Here is a 16,066-nt window from a genome sequence, read left to right as displayed (position 1 = left end):
ATTAACGTTCCTTTTTTAGAATGTTTCCTGTAACAAGATAAAAGTTACTTTTTTAGAATGTTCCCCTATCAAGATTAAAGTTACTTTTTTAGAATGTTCCCCGTAACAAGATTAAAGTTACTTTTTTAGAATGTTCCCAGTAACAAGATAAAAGGTACTTTTTTAGAATGTCCCCCCTAACAAGATTAAACTTACTTATTTAGAATGTTCCCAATAACAAGATAAAAGGTACTTTTTTAGAATGTCCCCCCTAACAAGATTAAACTTACTTTTTTAGAATGTTCCCTGTACCAAGATTAAACTTACTTTTTTAGAATGTTCCCAGTGTCAAGATAAAAGTTATTTTTTAGAATGTTCCCCGTAATAAGATTAAAGTTCCTTTTTTTAGAATGTTCCCAATAACAAGATTTAAAGTTACTTTTTTTTATGTTCCCTGTCACAAGAAGTAACATTAAAAAAAAAAAAAAAAAAAAAAAAAAACATTGAGAAGAACATTCCATGAACCATAAACAATGATTTAAGAACATTGGACTGAATAATGAAACGTTATTTGTTTACAACATTAAGAGAACCTTGCCAGAACGTTTCCTGTTCCGAATGGATGAAACCAAGCCCTTTATTATATTTATTTTAGAAATACAGTCAAACCAAAATTCATTCTGACCCCTTTAACATTTCTCACATTATCACAGTTTATTCACTATAGTTAAGAAAATGGTAATTAAATATAACAAGAACTCAGTTAAATGTTACAGAACAAATTCATCTTGATAGTATCAGATAACTTTAATTTAATTTAACTTCAATTTAGCTCAACCAATTACCAAACAGTGCTTCATTTTGTTCATTTTGTGGTGTAAAAAGGTCGGATTAGCAATTAAAGACAAAACACGGTCAGGTCAAAGTTTATGAATAATTTTTGGTCCCATTACTTTTACCGGTAGTGCACTGTTTCAAGAATTATTGGGGATAATATGTCACAGTTTATTTTGCTACCTTCACTCCACATCAATGATCTATAGTGTCCTGCACCCACTAGTAAAATAAAATATTTAAAAGTTATATCTGCTTTCTGATTTTTTTGGTTTGAGTGACAGTAAAGTGGCAATTCATCCTGACTTGAACATCTGGTTTTTCCAGCTGTTGTGTGTCGTCTCGTGCGGATCTGACAGGGTCGGTTGGTCTCATGAGCATGTGTCAGTGTTTAAAGCTCATGCATCTGTGTACTATTCTCTACCCTGGAAGAATTCACACAGAGACGAGCCTCGACCTGCCCGCAGCCTGCAGATACGACTGATAAACCGCTCTCGCTTAGCTTACACTGTTCCTTCTCCGCTACTGGAGCCTCAGAATTAAACACACTGAGGAGAGGAGACGAGAGGCTAAATAAAGACAGACCCGTCCCAGCTATATCTCTGGTCTAGGAGTCATGCCAAGGCCTATAAAATCAAATCGCTTTTATACAAAGAGCTGAGGGTGAGAAAGCAACATGACAGAAATACCCACAAACACACACTGCCTGCTGTCTGTCTGTCTGACAGAGAGAGAAATAAACCGGACCTATTTCTAGAATCAGTCTGTCTGATTTCTATGCTTGGCTTCTTTTGGAAAGAAAGAACCCTAACCCTAAACCAAAACAACTTTGCATACACAGTATAAGGGTACAGTATATGCCATGAATTTAATAAATTAATACAAAATATTCAAAGTTAATATTCATAAGACTTGAATATTAAAATGTTGTATATTTTAATAATTGAATATATATATATATATATATATATATATATATATATATATATATATATATATAAATTAATGTTGCTTTAGTTATCAGATGCTTAAAACAATCAGAAAAAAAAACTTTTCAAGCATGTAATACATTAAAAAAATAATCGCAAAAACATTTATAATGCATTTTGTGATTATTATTTTTTAAATAATTTTTATTATTAATTAATTTATTTTATTAATGCCCTTTGACAATATTTATTTATTTATTTAATTTCTAAATGTACGTTTTAGGAAACACAGTAAGCTCCTATAAAAAAGCACAAAAATATGAGAAAATGGCATATAAGGGCAATTTGTTAAATGAAAAGAAAGTAATAAATATAATAATAACATAATAAATACTAACTGTTTTCAGTTGAAAAAAAAAGAACTTTGCAACAGTTGAAATAAACAACAAAAAAAGTTACATTTTTGTTTCAGAGCTTTAAAATGAACACAGATCAGCTCAGACCAGAAATGATCGAGTTTTCTAGTTGACTTGACTTTTGATCAGGTTTTGTCTCCTTGGGGCCAGTTTGAGACACGGTTGAGGAGGAGATCACTGAGCTCTTTTACTTCCAACAGAAGCTTTCTATACTTTGCAAAGCTAATTTTGTGTCAATATATTCCTCAAAAACCAAGTCTAATCTCTATAATACTATAAAACAGCCCAACTTTAGCTCAGGGTCAGGCGGTCATCCATCACACGTGTCATCAGGATCGATCTGAAGAGCCAGAACCTGCAACACATCCTCCATACACACAATCTTCAGCTGCTGACACCTCACATCCTCATTAATCACTGATGCAAATGATGACGAGCAGAACATTAATCATGACAGTCCAATCGAGATGCTGACATACTGAAAGACGGCTGAGAGGAAGCATGCAGAATAATAAAAAATACAAATAAAACGCTGGAAAATACTTTACATCTCTACTGATTAAATAAATAAACAAACATTATATAATATTATATTAGTGAGGTTTAAATGATTTTAGTAGCTACACAAAATCCACACAATCTTAGTAGACCTACACAATATCTTTGGATAATGAACGTGCAAAAATAAATCCCTGGAATGTATATTTAATATTTAAATATAAATGTAAGAAGAAAAACAAATATGAAATACTAGAGACTTCACATTTGTTGAGTGTTTTTTATTTCTTTTTAAAAAAAAAAAAATATTTCCAGCATATAAAGGTACTGAACAAATATAGACTACAACAAAAAAATAAAAATAAAAATATACTGTGTAAAATAAATAATAATACATATTATTATTATAATAAAAAAGAAAAATAAAAAAAAACATAAAAAAGAAAAATAATAAAAAAATATACAGTATAAAATAAATAATAATACATATTATTATTATTATTATTATAAAAAATACAAATAAAAAAACAAAAAAGAAAAATAATAAAAAAATATACAGTATAAAATAAATAATAATACATATTATTATTATAATAAAAAATAAAAAATAAATAAATAAAACATGAAAAAGAACAGGTATGAGATCATCATATAAATAACATTCAAGCTTCACAAAGAGACCTTGTGCATTTTGTTTTAAAGTTTTTCAACCAAGTATTAACTCAATATAATTTTTCATATCTATCTGAAATAACAAAAAGTTGGGTTTTATTTTAGCCTATTTCTACCTCAACACGCTTTTTTGCGTCATCACGCAAATAGAATTCTATTGTTTTTTATTATGTTTGTATATAATATATTTATATTTGGATATTTAAAAAAAATATGTTGTGTACTGTTTTATATCATTTTAAAACGTTAATAAAAAACGTTTTATTATTTGTAGTTTTAAAATAGATTTAGCATATAACAAATTTAATTTTTTAGATTCAATGAAAACATTAAATATATAATTCTTTGTTATTATTATTAGTAGTAAATAATGTTTTATTTTATATTTTTTTAGCATTTTTGACTAAAACATTTTCTGTAGCCCTTTATATAGTCATTAAATCATTTTAGTATTGTCTTATGTTATTTTGATAATTGTATAAAGTGTACTTTTTATAATAAATATTAAAATGTTTAGATTTTATTTAATTATATAGTAGATAAAAAAATCTAATTTTGTATTCCGTTTTTATGTTTTTATGTATGTTTAATTTGTTTTTATGTATGTTTTTATACATATTTAAAGCTGCTCTAGCGGTTAATAAACAGAACTGCTTGCGTCTTGCGGAAGAACATCGTAGCCGGAACTACTTCTCTCTGTTTATGTCTATGAAGAATCACAAAGGTACTGGGTTACTCCGCCGCGGTACCCCCGAAGCAATCTAAAATAGTCCGAATATAAACACTTATTATAGGTGCACTCTAGTGATTCAGGACAAGCTAAAAACACGTTTGGAAAATGGATTCATGGTGTACTCGCTTATTATATACATGTACAATAAAAAGTTTTGATGAGTGATTTTCAAGGTGTTTGTGGGATGCACGACATTATCGGACCGATGTCTGAACCTGTCGATAATGGCTCTGTATGGGGAAGAAACACAAAACTCACACTCTCTCACACACACATATACAACACAAAACCACTGGGGTGTATTTGTAGCAATAGCATTTAATGCCAAAAATCATTAGGGTATTAAGTAGGCCTAAAGATCATGTTCCATGAAGATAATTAGTAAATTTCTTACTCTAATTATATCAAAACTTAATTTTTAATCAGTAATATGCATTGCTAAGAATTCATTTGAGCAGCTTTAAAGATGATTTTCTCAATATTTAGATTTTTTTGCTCCCTCAGATTCCAGATTTTCAATTATTGTCCTCCTAACAAACCAGAAATCAATGGAGAGATGATTTATTCCAGTATCTGTACCTGAAATTCAGTGCAGTTACCCAAATAAAATTTGATACTTTACTCTCTGTAATTATTATTATTATTTTTTTTTTTTTCATTTTTCGGCTAATCAAGTAAAGGCATTAAACATTTATTTTATTTTATTTTATTCAAATGATAACAACCCTTTTATTTTTGGCAAAACAAACGGATGTTTACTGATAAAATGAATACATGGAAGAAAAAATATATATACAATAATTGAATTGCAATTAAGTGGTTAATCTGGTTTTATTTTTTATTTTATTTTTATCGTTCAGTTGTTTTACTTAAATTTTGCCAGAAAAATGTATAGGCCTATATTTAAAGACGAAAATTATACTGTACAAAACAATAATACAAGGGTGATATATTTCTGTTAAACGTTAAATTGGACTGTTATGTTGACAGGTTGCCGTGTTTAGTTTCTGTGTGTGTATGCTGCTAGTTTAGACGCACATTCTTGAGTGACGTCTGCTTGTGTTTGTGTGAGGGATAGAGCTCTGTCTCCCTCTGCTGGAGGACAGAGGAACAGCAGCGCTTTAGTGCATTCATACTCTGTGCTTCGACAAATTAAGTGAGGAGGAGGAGGATGATGAAGAAGATGATGATGGGCGTCCAAGACCAGATCAAGAAACCAGATGCCATTTCCATCAAACTGTGTCCTTTACAATATGCACGTGCTTTCTTTAGTTGTGAAATCTGAATTATCTAAGTGTTTATATTTTTATTAATTCGATTTAAAAATTAATTTTAGTTACAGGATATCATTTGTGGGATTTTATTTTTATTTTATTATTTATGTGTATTGTTTATAACTTTTTTTTTTTATTTTAATTTTATACTTTTATAGTTAAGCTAATACTATATATATATATATATATATATATTGAGGTGTGTTTAAAAAAGTATCACCGGAATCTATTTTAGAATGTTCGTCTGGTCTAGATCTGAAACGTCTATTATATGACTTTGTTAATTGTACACCTTCTGAGATCACCATGAAAATAGCCTTAAAAAGTGCATAAAAAAATAACATTTATTTCAAGTATCAAACGTGTATTTTTTATTTATTTATTTATTTAATGTTGTCAGTTTCAGTGAAGTATTCTAACCCTTCGTGGAACATGAGATGATTTTATTCAGAGCAGCACACGCTCAAGGTCTCGTGTTTCATCTTCTAGATGTTCTAGATCTGTGGTGTCGTCACATTCTTAGCATTCAAAGGCGTTTATTTTTCCTTCTATCACTGATTAAGAATTATGTTTTTTTTTTTTTTTTTTTTTTTTTTTTATTATTATTATTATTATTATTTACATATGTGACCCTGGACCACAAAATAATCATAAGGCTCCATTTTTCAAAATTGAGATTTATACATCACCTGAAAGCTGAATAATAGCTGGCTACATATGCGCTATACTTCTCTTCCGGTTGAAAGGTCACGCTGCCGCGCCTCTCTCCCGTTTATTTTTAGTAGTTTTTTTTTTTTTTTTTTTTTCATGAGCCACTGAACACCTTGTCGTTTTATTCTTCCGTGATGTGGAATCATGCTTTTATAAGTTATTAATAAAATGCTGAAATAAGTGCATAAATAGAAATATTTAAATAAATAGAAATACATGAATAAATAAATAAATAAATAAATAAATATAGTATAACTCAAAAATAGCACAATTAAAAATGCCACTTGAGAAATTATGCATTCATGCATGCATATTGCATTGCTGCATTTAATTCAGGGTGTATTTATTTATATCTTAATTTTATTTGTTTGTTTTTCTAAATTTATTTTTTGATTCATTTATGTATTTCATTTATTTATTAATACTTAAGTCATTAATTAAAAATATTTAAGATTTAATGTCATCATAACAGGTTTAATGGCATTTTAGTAGGTGAAACTGACTGATTGATTTCTGTAGCCTTTGAACATGCACAGTTTAATCTTTTAGATAAAACTATTCAAGCAACTAGGCTTTTACAAACTGCTCAGTCTTAGTTTCATTGTCCTCGTGTGAGTCAGATCAGTCTTGCTCGTCTTAAAATAGAGTCAGAAGTGTTGAAGAGTGTAAATACTTGAACTCAAGCCAAGAGATGCCATCATTCAGAAGACTGTGTGCCTCCACGTCTAACGTTTCACAGCCACGACTTACACATTAAAAATACTCAAAGTCAAGAGTGTTGGACAAAACATGCATGAAGGATGAATCAAGCCAAAGCTTTTAAATCCATACCAATGCATGCAGTATTGTGAAGTTTAATGGCATTACTGTAGTGTAATGTAATTAATAGTGATGTTGCATCAGGTCATATATCATCACCCGTGTCACCTCGAGCCCTAAACATAAAGCAGCATCTGTGCAGCGTGACACTCACGGACAGATCCGCTGGATTCATGTTCTCTCTGTTCAGCATGTTGAACTCAAGACGAGGTGAGAGTGGCTTAAAAAACACTGAATGAAGGAGAGAAGAATCTAAAGCACCAGCTGAATAACTCAAGACTTGGTAAGCACTGCTTCATTTCCTAATTTTCTCATGCACTTCAGCTCTTACCAACAGAACTGGGACTTTACTACGGTGCAGTGATAGTTTCAGATGGGAATACCATGGTATTGATTACCAATAATGGAAAAACATCTAATTTCACTGCTGAAAACTCATTTTATTTATCATGAAGCAGTGAAATTACTCAAAAGAAATGCACAAAATTAAGCAAACGAAATTGAAAAGTGAAATTAAGATGTTATATATAATAATTACTGTTATTAGTGTTCACCATCTATTTGATTATTTGTAACTAACTGCATGATTCTTGTTGTATTTTCTGCCTTGAATATATTGTATGTACTGTAATACAGTCTGAAATATGTCTTATGTATAAAGTCTATTAATACATTATTATGTTTTTCAGGTTTAATTTTTAGTTGTGGCTTTTCCATCAAACTTGATTTACTAATATATATCCAATGCATACACTATCAATCAACATAAATGTTCAAATACAGGTTAAATCTCTTATTCTGATGACGAAAGTACACAAGTATTGTAGTGTTAACTACAATTTACATTTAATAATAAAATAAATCTTACCTTGGCAAAAAAAAAAAAAAAAAAAAAAAAAAAAATATATATATATATATATATATATATATATATATATATATATATATATATATATATATATATATATATATATATATATATATATATTCATATAAATTAAAATAAAATAAAATATACATTTAATGTAAATAATGAATAAAATAATTTCAAATTTTAAATAATAAAACTAAAATGCTAACTAAATAGATTTTTACAAATACAAATAAAAAATAAGCTAACTCCAAATAATAAATAATACTAAAAGTATAATACTCAAATAATTTTTTTTTTTTTATCAATAATGGCTCAAATCCCTTGAGCTTTAGACAAGTTTTTTATGCATTGTGCACATATATGCACATAATATTTGTTTTGTTTTTTTCATTATTTAATAGGTTTTCTGAGAGGAAATGCATATTCTTGGGACTACATTGATTTTTATTATAGCCCTCAAGGGTAAGTAATAATTTTTTTTCTGTTTAGTGTCTGTATATTTGCTGATATTAAAGGAATAGTTCACCCAAAAAATCTAAATGTGTTGAATTTACTTACTGTCAGGCCATCAAGATCAGGATGAGTTTGTTTCTTCATCAGATTTGGAGAAATGTAGCATTGATAAAAACATCACAATAATCCACAGCACTCCAGTTCATCAGTGAACATCTGGAGAAGACAAAAGATCAAACAAATCCAGCATTAAGATGATTTTAACTCAAACACATAGAGTCTATAATCCATAATAACACTTCCTCCAGTGAAAAAGTGTGTCTTCTGTTGTCTCTCAAATCAAAATCCAGACACATATTTGTTTAGAGCCGTTTAAACGCTGCTTGATCTGCGCAGATTTCTCTCCTGATTCAGAGCAGAACACTTTTTCACTGGAGGAAGTGTTATTATTGATTAAAATCATCTTAATGCTGGATGTGTTTCATCTTTTGTCTTCTCCAGATGTTCACTGATGGACTGGATTACTTGTGGACTATTGTTATGTTTTTATCAGCTGTTTAGACTCTCATTCCGACGGCACCCATTCGCATCCATTGGTGAGCAAGTGATGAAATTCTACATTTCTACAAATCTGATGAAGAAACAAACACATCTAACATTAGGAAAGCAGATTTTCATCTTCTGGTGAACTATTCCTTTTAAAAGCTCTGGTCTGAGGAGTTCCTGCATTTCCTCCCACAGTCTGTCTAGGTTTCTACCTTCAGACGTCGGAGGTCCATGCGTATGTTGGAGAAAGCGTGGTCTTGTCCTGCAACGGTTCAGGGTTCCCCGAGCAGGAGCTGGACGTTCACTGGGAGGCGATGGGCAAAGACGTGATCTCTCTGCGAGGAGACGTCGTCACGGTCGGGAGAGGGTTTGAAGATCGCGTGAACTTCCTCAGAGATCCGGCAGAGTCTGAGGACTTCTCCCTCATTCTGTCAGACGTGATGCTGAACGATGGAGACGTATACGAATGTCTCTGGGAGGGAACAAAACCCATCTGCTCTGTGTTAGTACAAGTGTTACGTAAGTAAATTAGCCTTCATTATTTTTTATCGTTTCATTTGTAAAAAGGTCTGTCAGGTTTAAAGTATAACTGCCATGAACACTGAGGAACCATCATTATTGACAGGACCTCGCCCGCTTTGGCAAATCAACTGTCTGGAGTTGCTGGCAGTGCATATAGCTTTACAGCAGTTTCGGCAGCTATTGCTAGACAAGCACGTGTTGGTCTGCACAGACCGGCCTACTCTCACTTTGTCCTGAGACCCTGGCCTGGTTACGTGCCCTGGGTTCCCACCACTCCCTTCCGAGACCGGGTGGTGAACCTGCAAGCACTGCCCCTGGAGGAGGCAGATCCAGCCTTGACGTTGCTGTTTCCCGTAAGAGCGCTTTGTATATACGTGGACTGCACCCAGAGCTTCAGAAGCTCTGAGCAGCTCCTGCTTTGCTTTGGACATCAGCAGAAGGGGAACGCTGTCTCCAAGCAGACGTGGCCCATTGGATAGTGGATGCCATCGCCTTGGTGTACCATTCTCAAGGCGAGCCGTGCCGTCTAAGGGTGAGGGCTCACTCCACACGGAGTGTGGCCTCCTCTTAGGCGCTGGGGCACGGTGTCTCTCTGGCAGACATCTGTCAAGCTGCGGGCTGGGCAACACCTAACACCTTCATGAGGTTTTACAACCTTATTGATGAGCCAGTTTCTTCCCGTTTGTTGGGGTAACAGGTAATTGGCTGGAAGGGCTGGCTCGGTGACACGGGGATGCGAGCGCCTTTCTTCTCCCAGTGGTCGAGCATCCTCCAGCACCCTTGGCAGTCAGACTTGGTGGAGCAGTCTGTCGCCAGGACCAGTACTGGTGTTAGCATGCCCGGAGATCCGGTCAGCCCCTGTACTCGGCTAGGTGTCCATATGGCTTGATTACCTAAGAGTAATCCCATACATGTATTCTTCCACGGGAAGTTTTCCCTCTTGGTAAACCCGTGTCTTCCCTTGACAGACCCGCTCTGTCAGTCTCTTCTGGCAGCTGTTCCATCCCTAATCTAAGGTAGGACAGGCCTCAGAGACCCCTTCCATATGTAGTACTGCCCCCTGGGTCAGTCCATATGGGTATATCCACATGTCACCTCCCTACGGGAGGATGTGGTCTCCGTAGGGACCTTTTCCTAAGGCTCGCTTCCTCATCGTTTTTCCAAGCTGAGAGAACAAATAGGGAAGATTTGAAGGAATCTTTCTCTGAAGGTCAAAATCCCTTCCGCTAACTTTGTGTGGGTGGAACTCTCCCTTTGGCCACTTCGGTACCAAGGTCAGTGAATTTGCGCTGGTGCTTCGGGAAGGTTACGACCTTAAGCGTAGCTTTGTGGCACACCACGACTTGTTGACAATTGCAGCGCCACATGGTTGAGATGGTGTTCAGGTTGTGTGGTTTCCCATAGGACCCCATATGTCGTTCAACATCCCTCCATCAGGGAACGAGGGTTACATACGTAACCGAGACATTCTCATTTAACTTAATGTACTAAAATATCTAAAACTAAACCTGAAATAAAAATACATTAAAACTAGGGCTGCTCCGATCACGATCGGCCGATCGTTATGCGCATCTCGTCAGTAAAGCCGGTTTTCTAATCAGCGGTTAATTCCATCAGGTGCGTGATTTCACATAGAGCAGCTGTTACTACACAGAGCCATTGTTAATAGAGAAGATGCGCAAATCCACTTCATTTTCAGCGTTTATTGGCGCATCTTCTCTATTAACAACGGCTCTGTGTAGTAACAGCTGCTCTATGTGAAATCACGCACCTGATGGAATTAACCGCTGATTAGAGAACCGGCTTTACTGACGAGATGCGCATTAACCATCGGCCGATCGTGATCGGAGCACCCCTAATTAAAACTATATGGAGAAAACTAACTAAATTGACTAAGACACTATATAAATCTATATAAATCTAACTAAATAAATTTGTATATAAAATGCAAGTAAAAAATGTCTCGAAAAAAAAATTCAAACGTGTCTCATCAAAAGAATTGCAAAGTTTTCACCAAAGTTTCTCTTTTGAAATCAGTACCTGTTTTGGAACCTTTATTTGTAAGTAAATAATAAGTCTTGATGACGTCATAATATCAGTGTTCCTGTAGAAAAAGCTTCAACAGGTTGAAAAAAAGTGTACTATGAAACTCTCCCTCTCTCTCTCTCTCTCTCTCTCTCTCTCTCTGGTGTTTCTGCAGCTCCACAGGTTTTCACTAATCATGTTGAAGTGTTTGAGGGCGTCGATATCACTTTGGAGTGCTTTGGGAATATCCCTAAAAACAAACCTTGGGAAGACATTTACATCCAGTGGTTGAAGGATGACAAAGAAGTCCTGCGCTTGAGCTCTGGAGAGATGGACGTCAGTATTGATTACAGTATCCTGAGGTTACCGGCCAAACATGACATCAGTCGCGGTATCTTCTCGCTGAGCATCCCGTCAGTCAGTGTTTTCGACCAGGGTGTGTATCAGTGCCGCTACAAGAGCACCGATTACGAGGCGCCACGGAGCGGATTCCCGGAGACACACACGCTCACGGTTTCGGGTAACGATACAAACCTCTTCAGACTTAACCGCGATTAATCACGATTAATTGCGTCCAAAATAAAAATCTGTTGTATACAGAGTATATGTGTGTGTATGTGTACTGTGTATATTTATTATGTATATATAAATACACACACATGCATGTATATATTTCAGAAAATGTTATGTTTATATTAAATTAATATAAATATATATACTAAAAATGTTATATATGTAAATATAAATATACTCACATATGTTAAGCTTAAATACGTAATTTCTACACCAAAACAGTTTCCGCTGCTCGTCAGCCATTGGTCAAAATTGATAGCCACGCCTCCAACTCACACTATTGGTTGCAAAGTATAGCATTATTTAAAATAGTCCTATATGTCTCAATTAAATGTCATGTTTTATAATACTATTACTATAATATATTTACATACATATAAATAAATGTATTTATTACAATATAAATTGCAGTAAAATTATTTTATTTTAAATAAATATAACATAAGGGCAGTACCCCAAATATGATATGTACATATTAATTAATTTATATATATATATATATCTATATATATATATATATATATATATATATATATATATTGTTTAACAGTAAAGAAAATTCGAATTTTGGAATTTTGTTTACATTTTAGTCATTTCTTATATATTTTAATATATATATATTTATTTTTGTCACTTTTACAACAGATATCTTTTCTGTAATCATTTTTATACAAACATTTAAACATTGATACAGATGTTTAAAACAGTATGAGACAGTACAACAAAAGCAATACATAAATGTCACAATTCAAATAAAGTTATCTGTATAATATTATATTTGTATTATGTATTGCATATAATTATTTATTGGTTTTAGTAATTTTATGCTTTTTCTCTCATTCAACTCCTCTTCTAGTGATGGATACACTTGTCACAGACACAGAAAGCGGCTCTGGTATGTGTTTTGTTTCTGTTTGACTAATAAACAATAAGACATATTTATGCATTCAGAGTCATTTATATATATATATCATCTGCAAAGAGGAGACATTTAACTTCTGATTCCATCAGGGTTATATAGAAAGCTATAGACAGTGTTCCTGCTGTTCCAAAAGTTACTGGTATTTATTGACTCCTCCATTGCTTCTTCCTTTTTTACTCTTCGAGTTTGTTTGTACAGTCTTTGTGATACTGATGGCGGAGTTCTTCATTGTCAGGATCTCTGTATTTTTGATACCACATCTCTCTCTCTCTCTCTCTCTCTCTCTTCAGAGGTGTGGAGCAGCACAGCGTCTCTCTCTCAGACTCAGACGGTTTGGGCTCAGACTGAAAGCAGCAGCTCCTTGCCAACACTGACATACACTGAGAGAGATGGAGGTACTGTACTACTGTAAAAAATTGTGCCGTTAAATAACAGTAATTTACTGGCAGCAGGGGTGCCAGTAAAGTACTGTTAATTTACAGCTTTCAACCATTAATGTACCACTCTTTTTTTTTTTTTACAGTATTTTACCGTAAATTCTACCATGGATATTAACTCCACTGCTTCAAACAGTTCGAGTTTAAAAGCTAGCATTCCTACGATGTTAGTACTATGAACTTATTTTATTTGAGTCCACTGAGAAGGAATATTTCTTAATATAAAACTGCAAACACTGTGTAGTAGTAAAGAAACTAAATGCATGACTTTTACTCAAATCACTGCATTTCATTGTCAGCTGTATTACACATGTTTGTGCTAAAGTTCTTAACACAGAGATCACCACTGTATCAGCAGCTCCACATTTACTGTCTTTATATAAAGAAGCAAAAGATCAGAATTTGTGTCTCATCATTGACTGAAGCACAGGCGCTACTCTCCAGCAAAATGGTGAACAACAAAACTACATTAAACTAACAGATCTCTCTTGTGCAAACACACATTAATACAGTTGAGTTCAGTATTTACTCTCATTATCAGTGTGTGACTTTGCATACATTTTTTTCTATGGATGTTCACAAATATTTTAGTTAATTTTTTTTTTTCATTTGGTAAATCTGACATTTACATTTTACAGTATATTACTGTTTTTCCTTGACTTAACGGCAACAAACTGTTGAAAAACACTTTTTTTGCTGGCAACCATTAATTTACGGCAATAAACTGTAGAAAAACAGTTATTTACTGGCAGCAGGGGTGCCAGTAAATAACTGTTTTTCTACAGTTTGTTTCCTGTAAATTAATTACAGTTTATTACTGTTACATTATGTTTCATGCTGTTTTTTCTTCATCTAAAATCTTTAAGAAAATTTCACTCATACAAAAAAACCTTTGCTGAAATTTAGACAGAAACATCAATAATCAGCGTATGAATCACAACAATGGTGACAATCCACAAAATAATAAACAGATAAGTTCTGAACATCACAAAACATGCTACTAAAACTTAAGACAAAAGCTAAATTATAAGCACATAAGAATTCAAGAAAATAAGTGAACCATTCAGCGCCATAATTTATTCATGCCGCAATGCATGGTACCCAGCATGCATTGCATCATGAACCTTTTGATTGTCACCATTGTTGAGATTCATATGCGTATTGTCGATGTCTCTCTTTGAGTGTTGTGTACACTGCTGCCCAAAATATTTAAAACTCAAACTGTCGTTAAATCCATATGTTCTGGTTATCACACACTGTTCAATCTTATAAAATTGAAGAAACAAAAATATTGTGTAATCTCTCACATGTTTCAAGACCAAATTAATATTTGATTTCTATAGCAACACTTTAAGTCAGTCTAGTAGATCATGCCAGACAGAATCAGCCATTATCACTTGACCATCAAAATTAATATTGCTGTTACAGATGTACTATAAAAATACAAATATAGCAATGATACAAAATTTAAAGTACAAAACTCAAGGGTCAGGAACCCAACTAAAGCAAACACTAATTTCCACAATGGTGACGTCAAACGAAACAGTAACATTATCATCTAAATCTCTGTAATTCTCAATAAGATCATCTGATCTCTGATCTTTGATCTGATAGAAATAAAGTCAGTCTGGTTAATAATGAGTGAAGCCGGTAAAGCTGTTTGTTGATTGTTTAAATCTTCAATTGATTTCATCTAAGGCTGTGGCTGAAGTCAGCTCTAGTTCTTGTGTGTGTCTTGTTTCTCTTTTCTTCAGTGATTCTACTCGTTAACAGCAGCTGTTGATCATTGTCTGAATTCACTCATTAGTTTTCATTCTCTCTGTCAGGTGGACTATATTAGTAAACTCATGTAGGGAATAGTGAATGAGGGTGTGGGGTGTGATTTGAAACACAGCCGCTGTGTCGATTGTCGACTTTGAACGTTGTTAATTTACGATATATAGCAGCAGGCTACCTCATCGAAAATGATGAATATTACCCAGAATGCACTGTTTTAATGAAAAACAGTATGTTACTGTCGAAATTTGTCCGTTTTTTTACAGCAATTTTTAACAGTTTAACTCTCTCTCTCTCACTATATCTCTCTCCCTCTCTCTCCCTAACTCTCTCTCTCACTCTCTCTCTCTCTCTCTCTCTCTCACACACACTCTCTCTCTCACTCTCTCTCTTCAGAGGTGTGGAGCAGCACAGCGTCTCTCTCTCAGACTCAGATGGTTTGGGCTCAGACTGAAAGCAGCAGCTCCGTGCCAACACTGACATACACTGAGAGAGATGGAGGTACTGTACTACTGATGCCCCTCAGGGCCACACACACACACACACACACACACACACACACACACACACACACACACACATACTTGCCTAATGGTTTTTATACTTTACAAACCTACACCAACTCAGTTCACGTTGTAGTACCCATGCCATTATACACAAGTGTCCTCATAAACCATATACATTTACATTACATTTATGCATTTAGTAGACAATTTTATCCATAGTGACTTACAGTGCAATCAGGCTATATTTTTTTTTTTTTTTTTTTTTTTTTTACCAGTATGTGTGTTCCAGGGGAATTAATCTAATTAATGAATTCATCTAATCTTTGTTTCATCTGTGTTTCTCTATCAGCTCTATTTCTGGCGATGACAGATCCGTCAGTCACTGAGACAGTCACTCATTCTGGTAAGTTTATGCATGTTTTGTTATCTGGGTGTTATCATTTTTATATTTCATTTTATTATTATATATTATTTAGCAGTTTTATTCATTGTAGTTTTAGATTTTTCCTTTTTTTCTACTCTACTTCTAGTGACGACGGATATATCAGTCCCACAGACAGGCATCGA

General features: G+C 33.7%; 1 protein-coding gene across 1 annotated transcript; it reads left to right on the top strand.

Annotated features, from left to right (window-relative positions):
• The first annotated feature begins 7,025 nt into the window (after positions 1–7,025).
• Positions 7,026–12,776, top strand: LOC127948948 (uncharacterized). The gene is made up of 5 exons (XM_052545829.1): positions 7,026–7,148; positions 8,141–8,201; positions 8,934–9,257; positions 11,461–11,805; positions 12,715–12,776. The coding sequence occupies exons 2-5, from the start codon at positions 8,156–8,158 to the stop codon at positions 12,774–12,776; spliced, it is 777 nt and encodes a 258-aa protein (XP_052401789.1). The 5' UTR covers positions 7,026–7,148; positions 8,141–8,155.
• Positions 12,777–16,066: the final 3,290 nt, after the last annotated feature.

This window comes from Carassius gibelio, chromosome B1, assembly GCF_023724105.1.
Source record: "Carassius gibelio isolate Cgi1373 ecotype wild population from Czech Republic chromosome B1, carGib1.2-hapl.c, whole genome shotgun sequence".
NCBI classification, from domain to species: domain Eukaryota; kingdom Metazoa; phylum Chordata; class Actinopteri; order Cypriniformes; family Cyprinidae; genus Carassius; species Carassius gibelio.
The sequence above is the reverse complement of the archived record's forward strand: the minus strand, read 5'-3'. Positions and strand labels throughout refer to the sequence as shown.

Bases quoted from the DNA above. Each gene is read 5' to 3' on its own strand.
- LOC127948948 (XM_052545829.1), top strand. From the start codon at position 8,156: ATGCATATTCTTGGGACTACATTGATTTTTATTATAGCCCTCAAGG. The intron at 8,202-8,933 runs GTAAGTAATAAT...TTCCTCCCACAG, and splicing joins TTTTATTATAGCCCTCAAGG to TCTGTCTAGGTTTCTACCTT. The intron at 11,806-12,714 runs GTAACGATACAA...CTCCTCTTCTAG, and splicing joins ACACACGCTCACGGTTTCGG to TGATGGATACACTTGTCACA.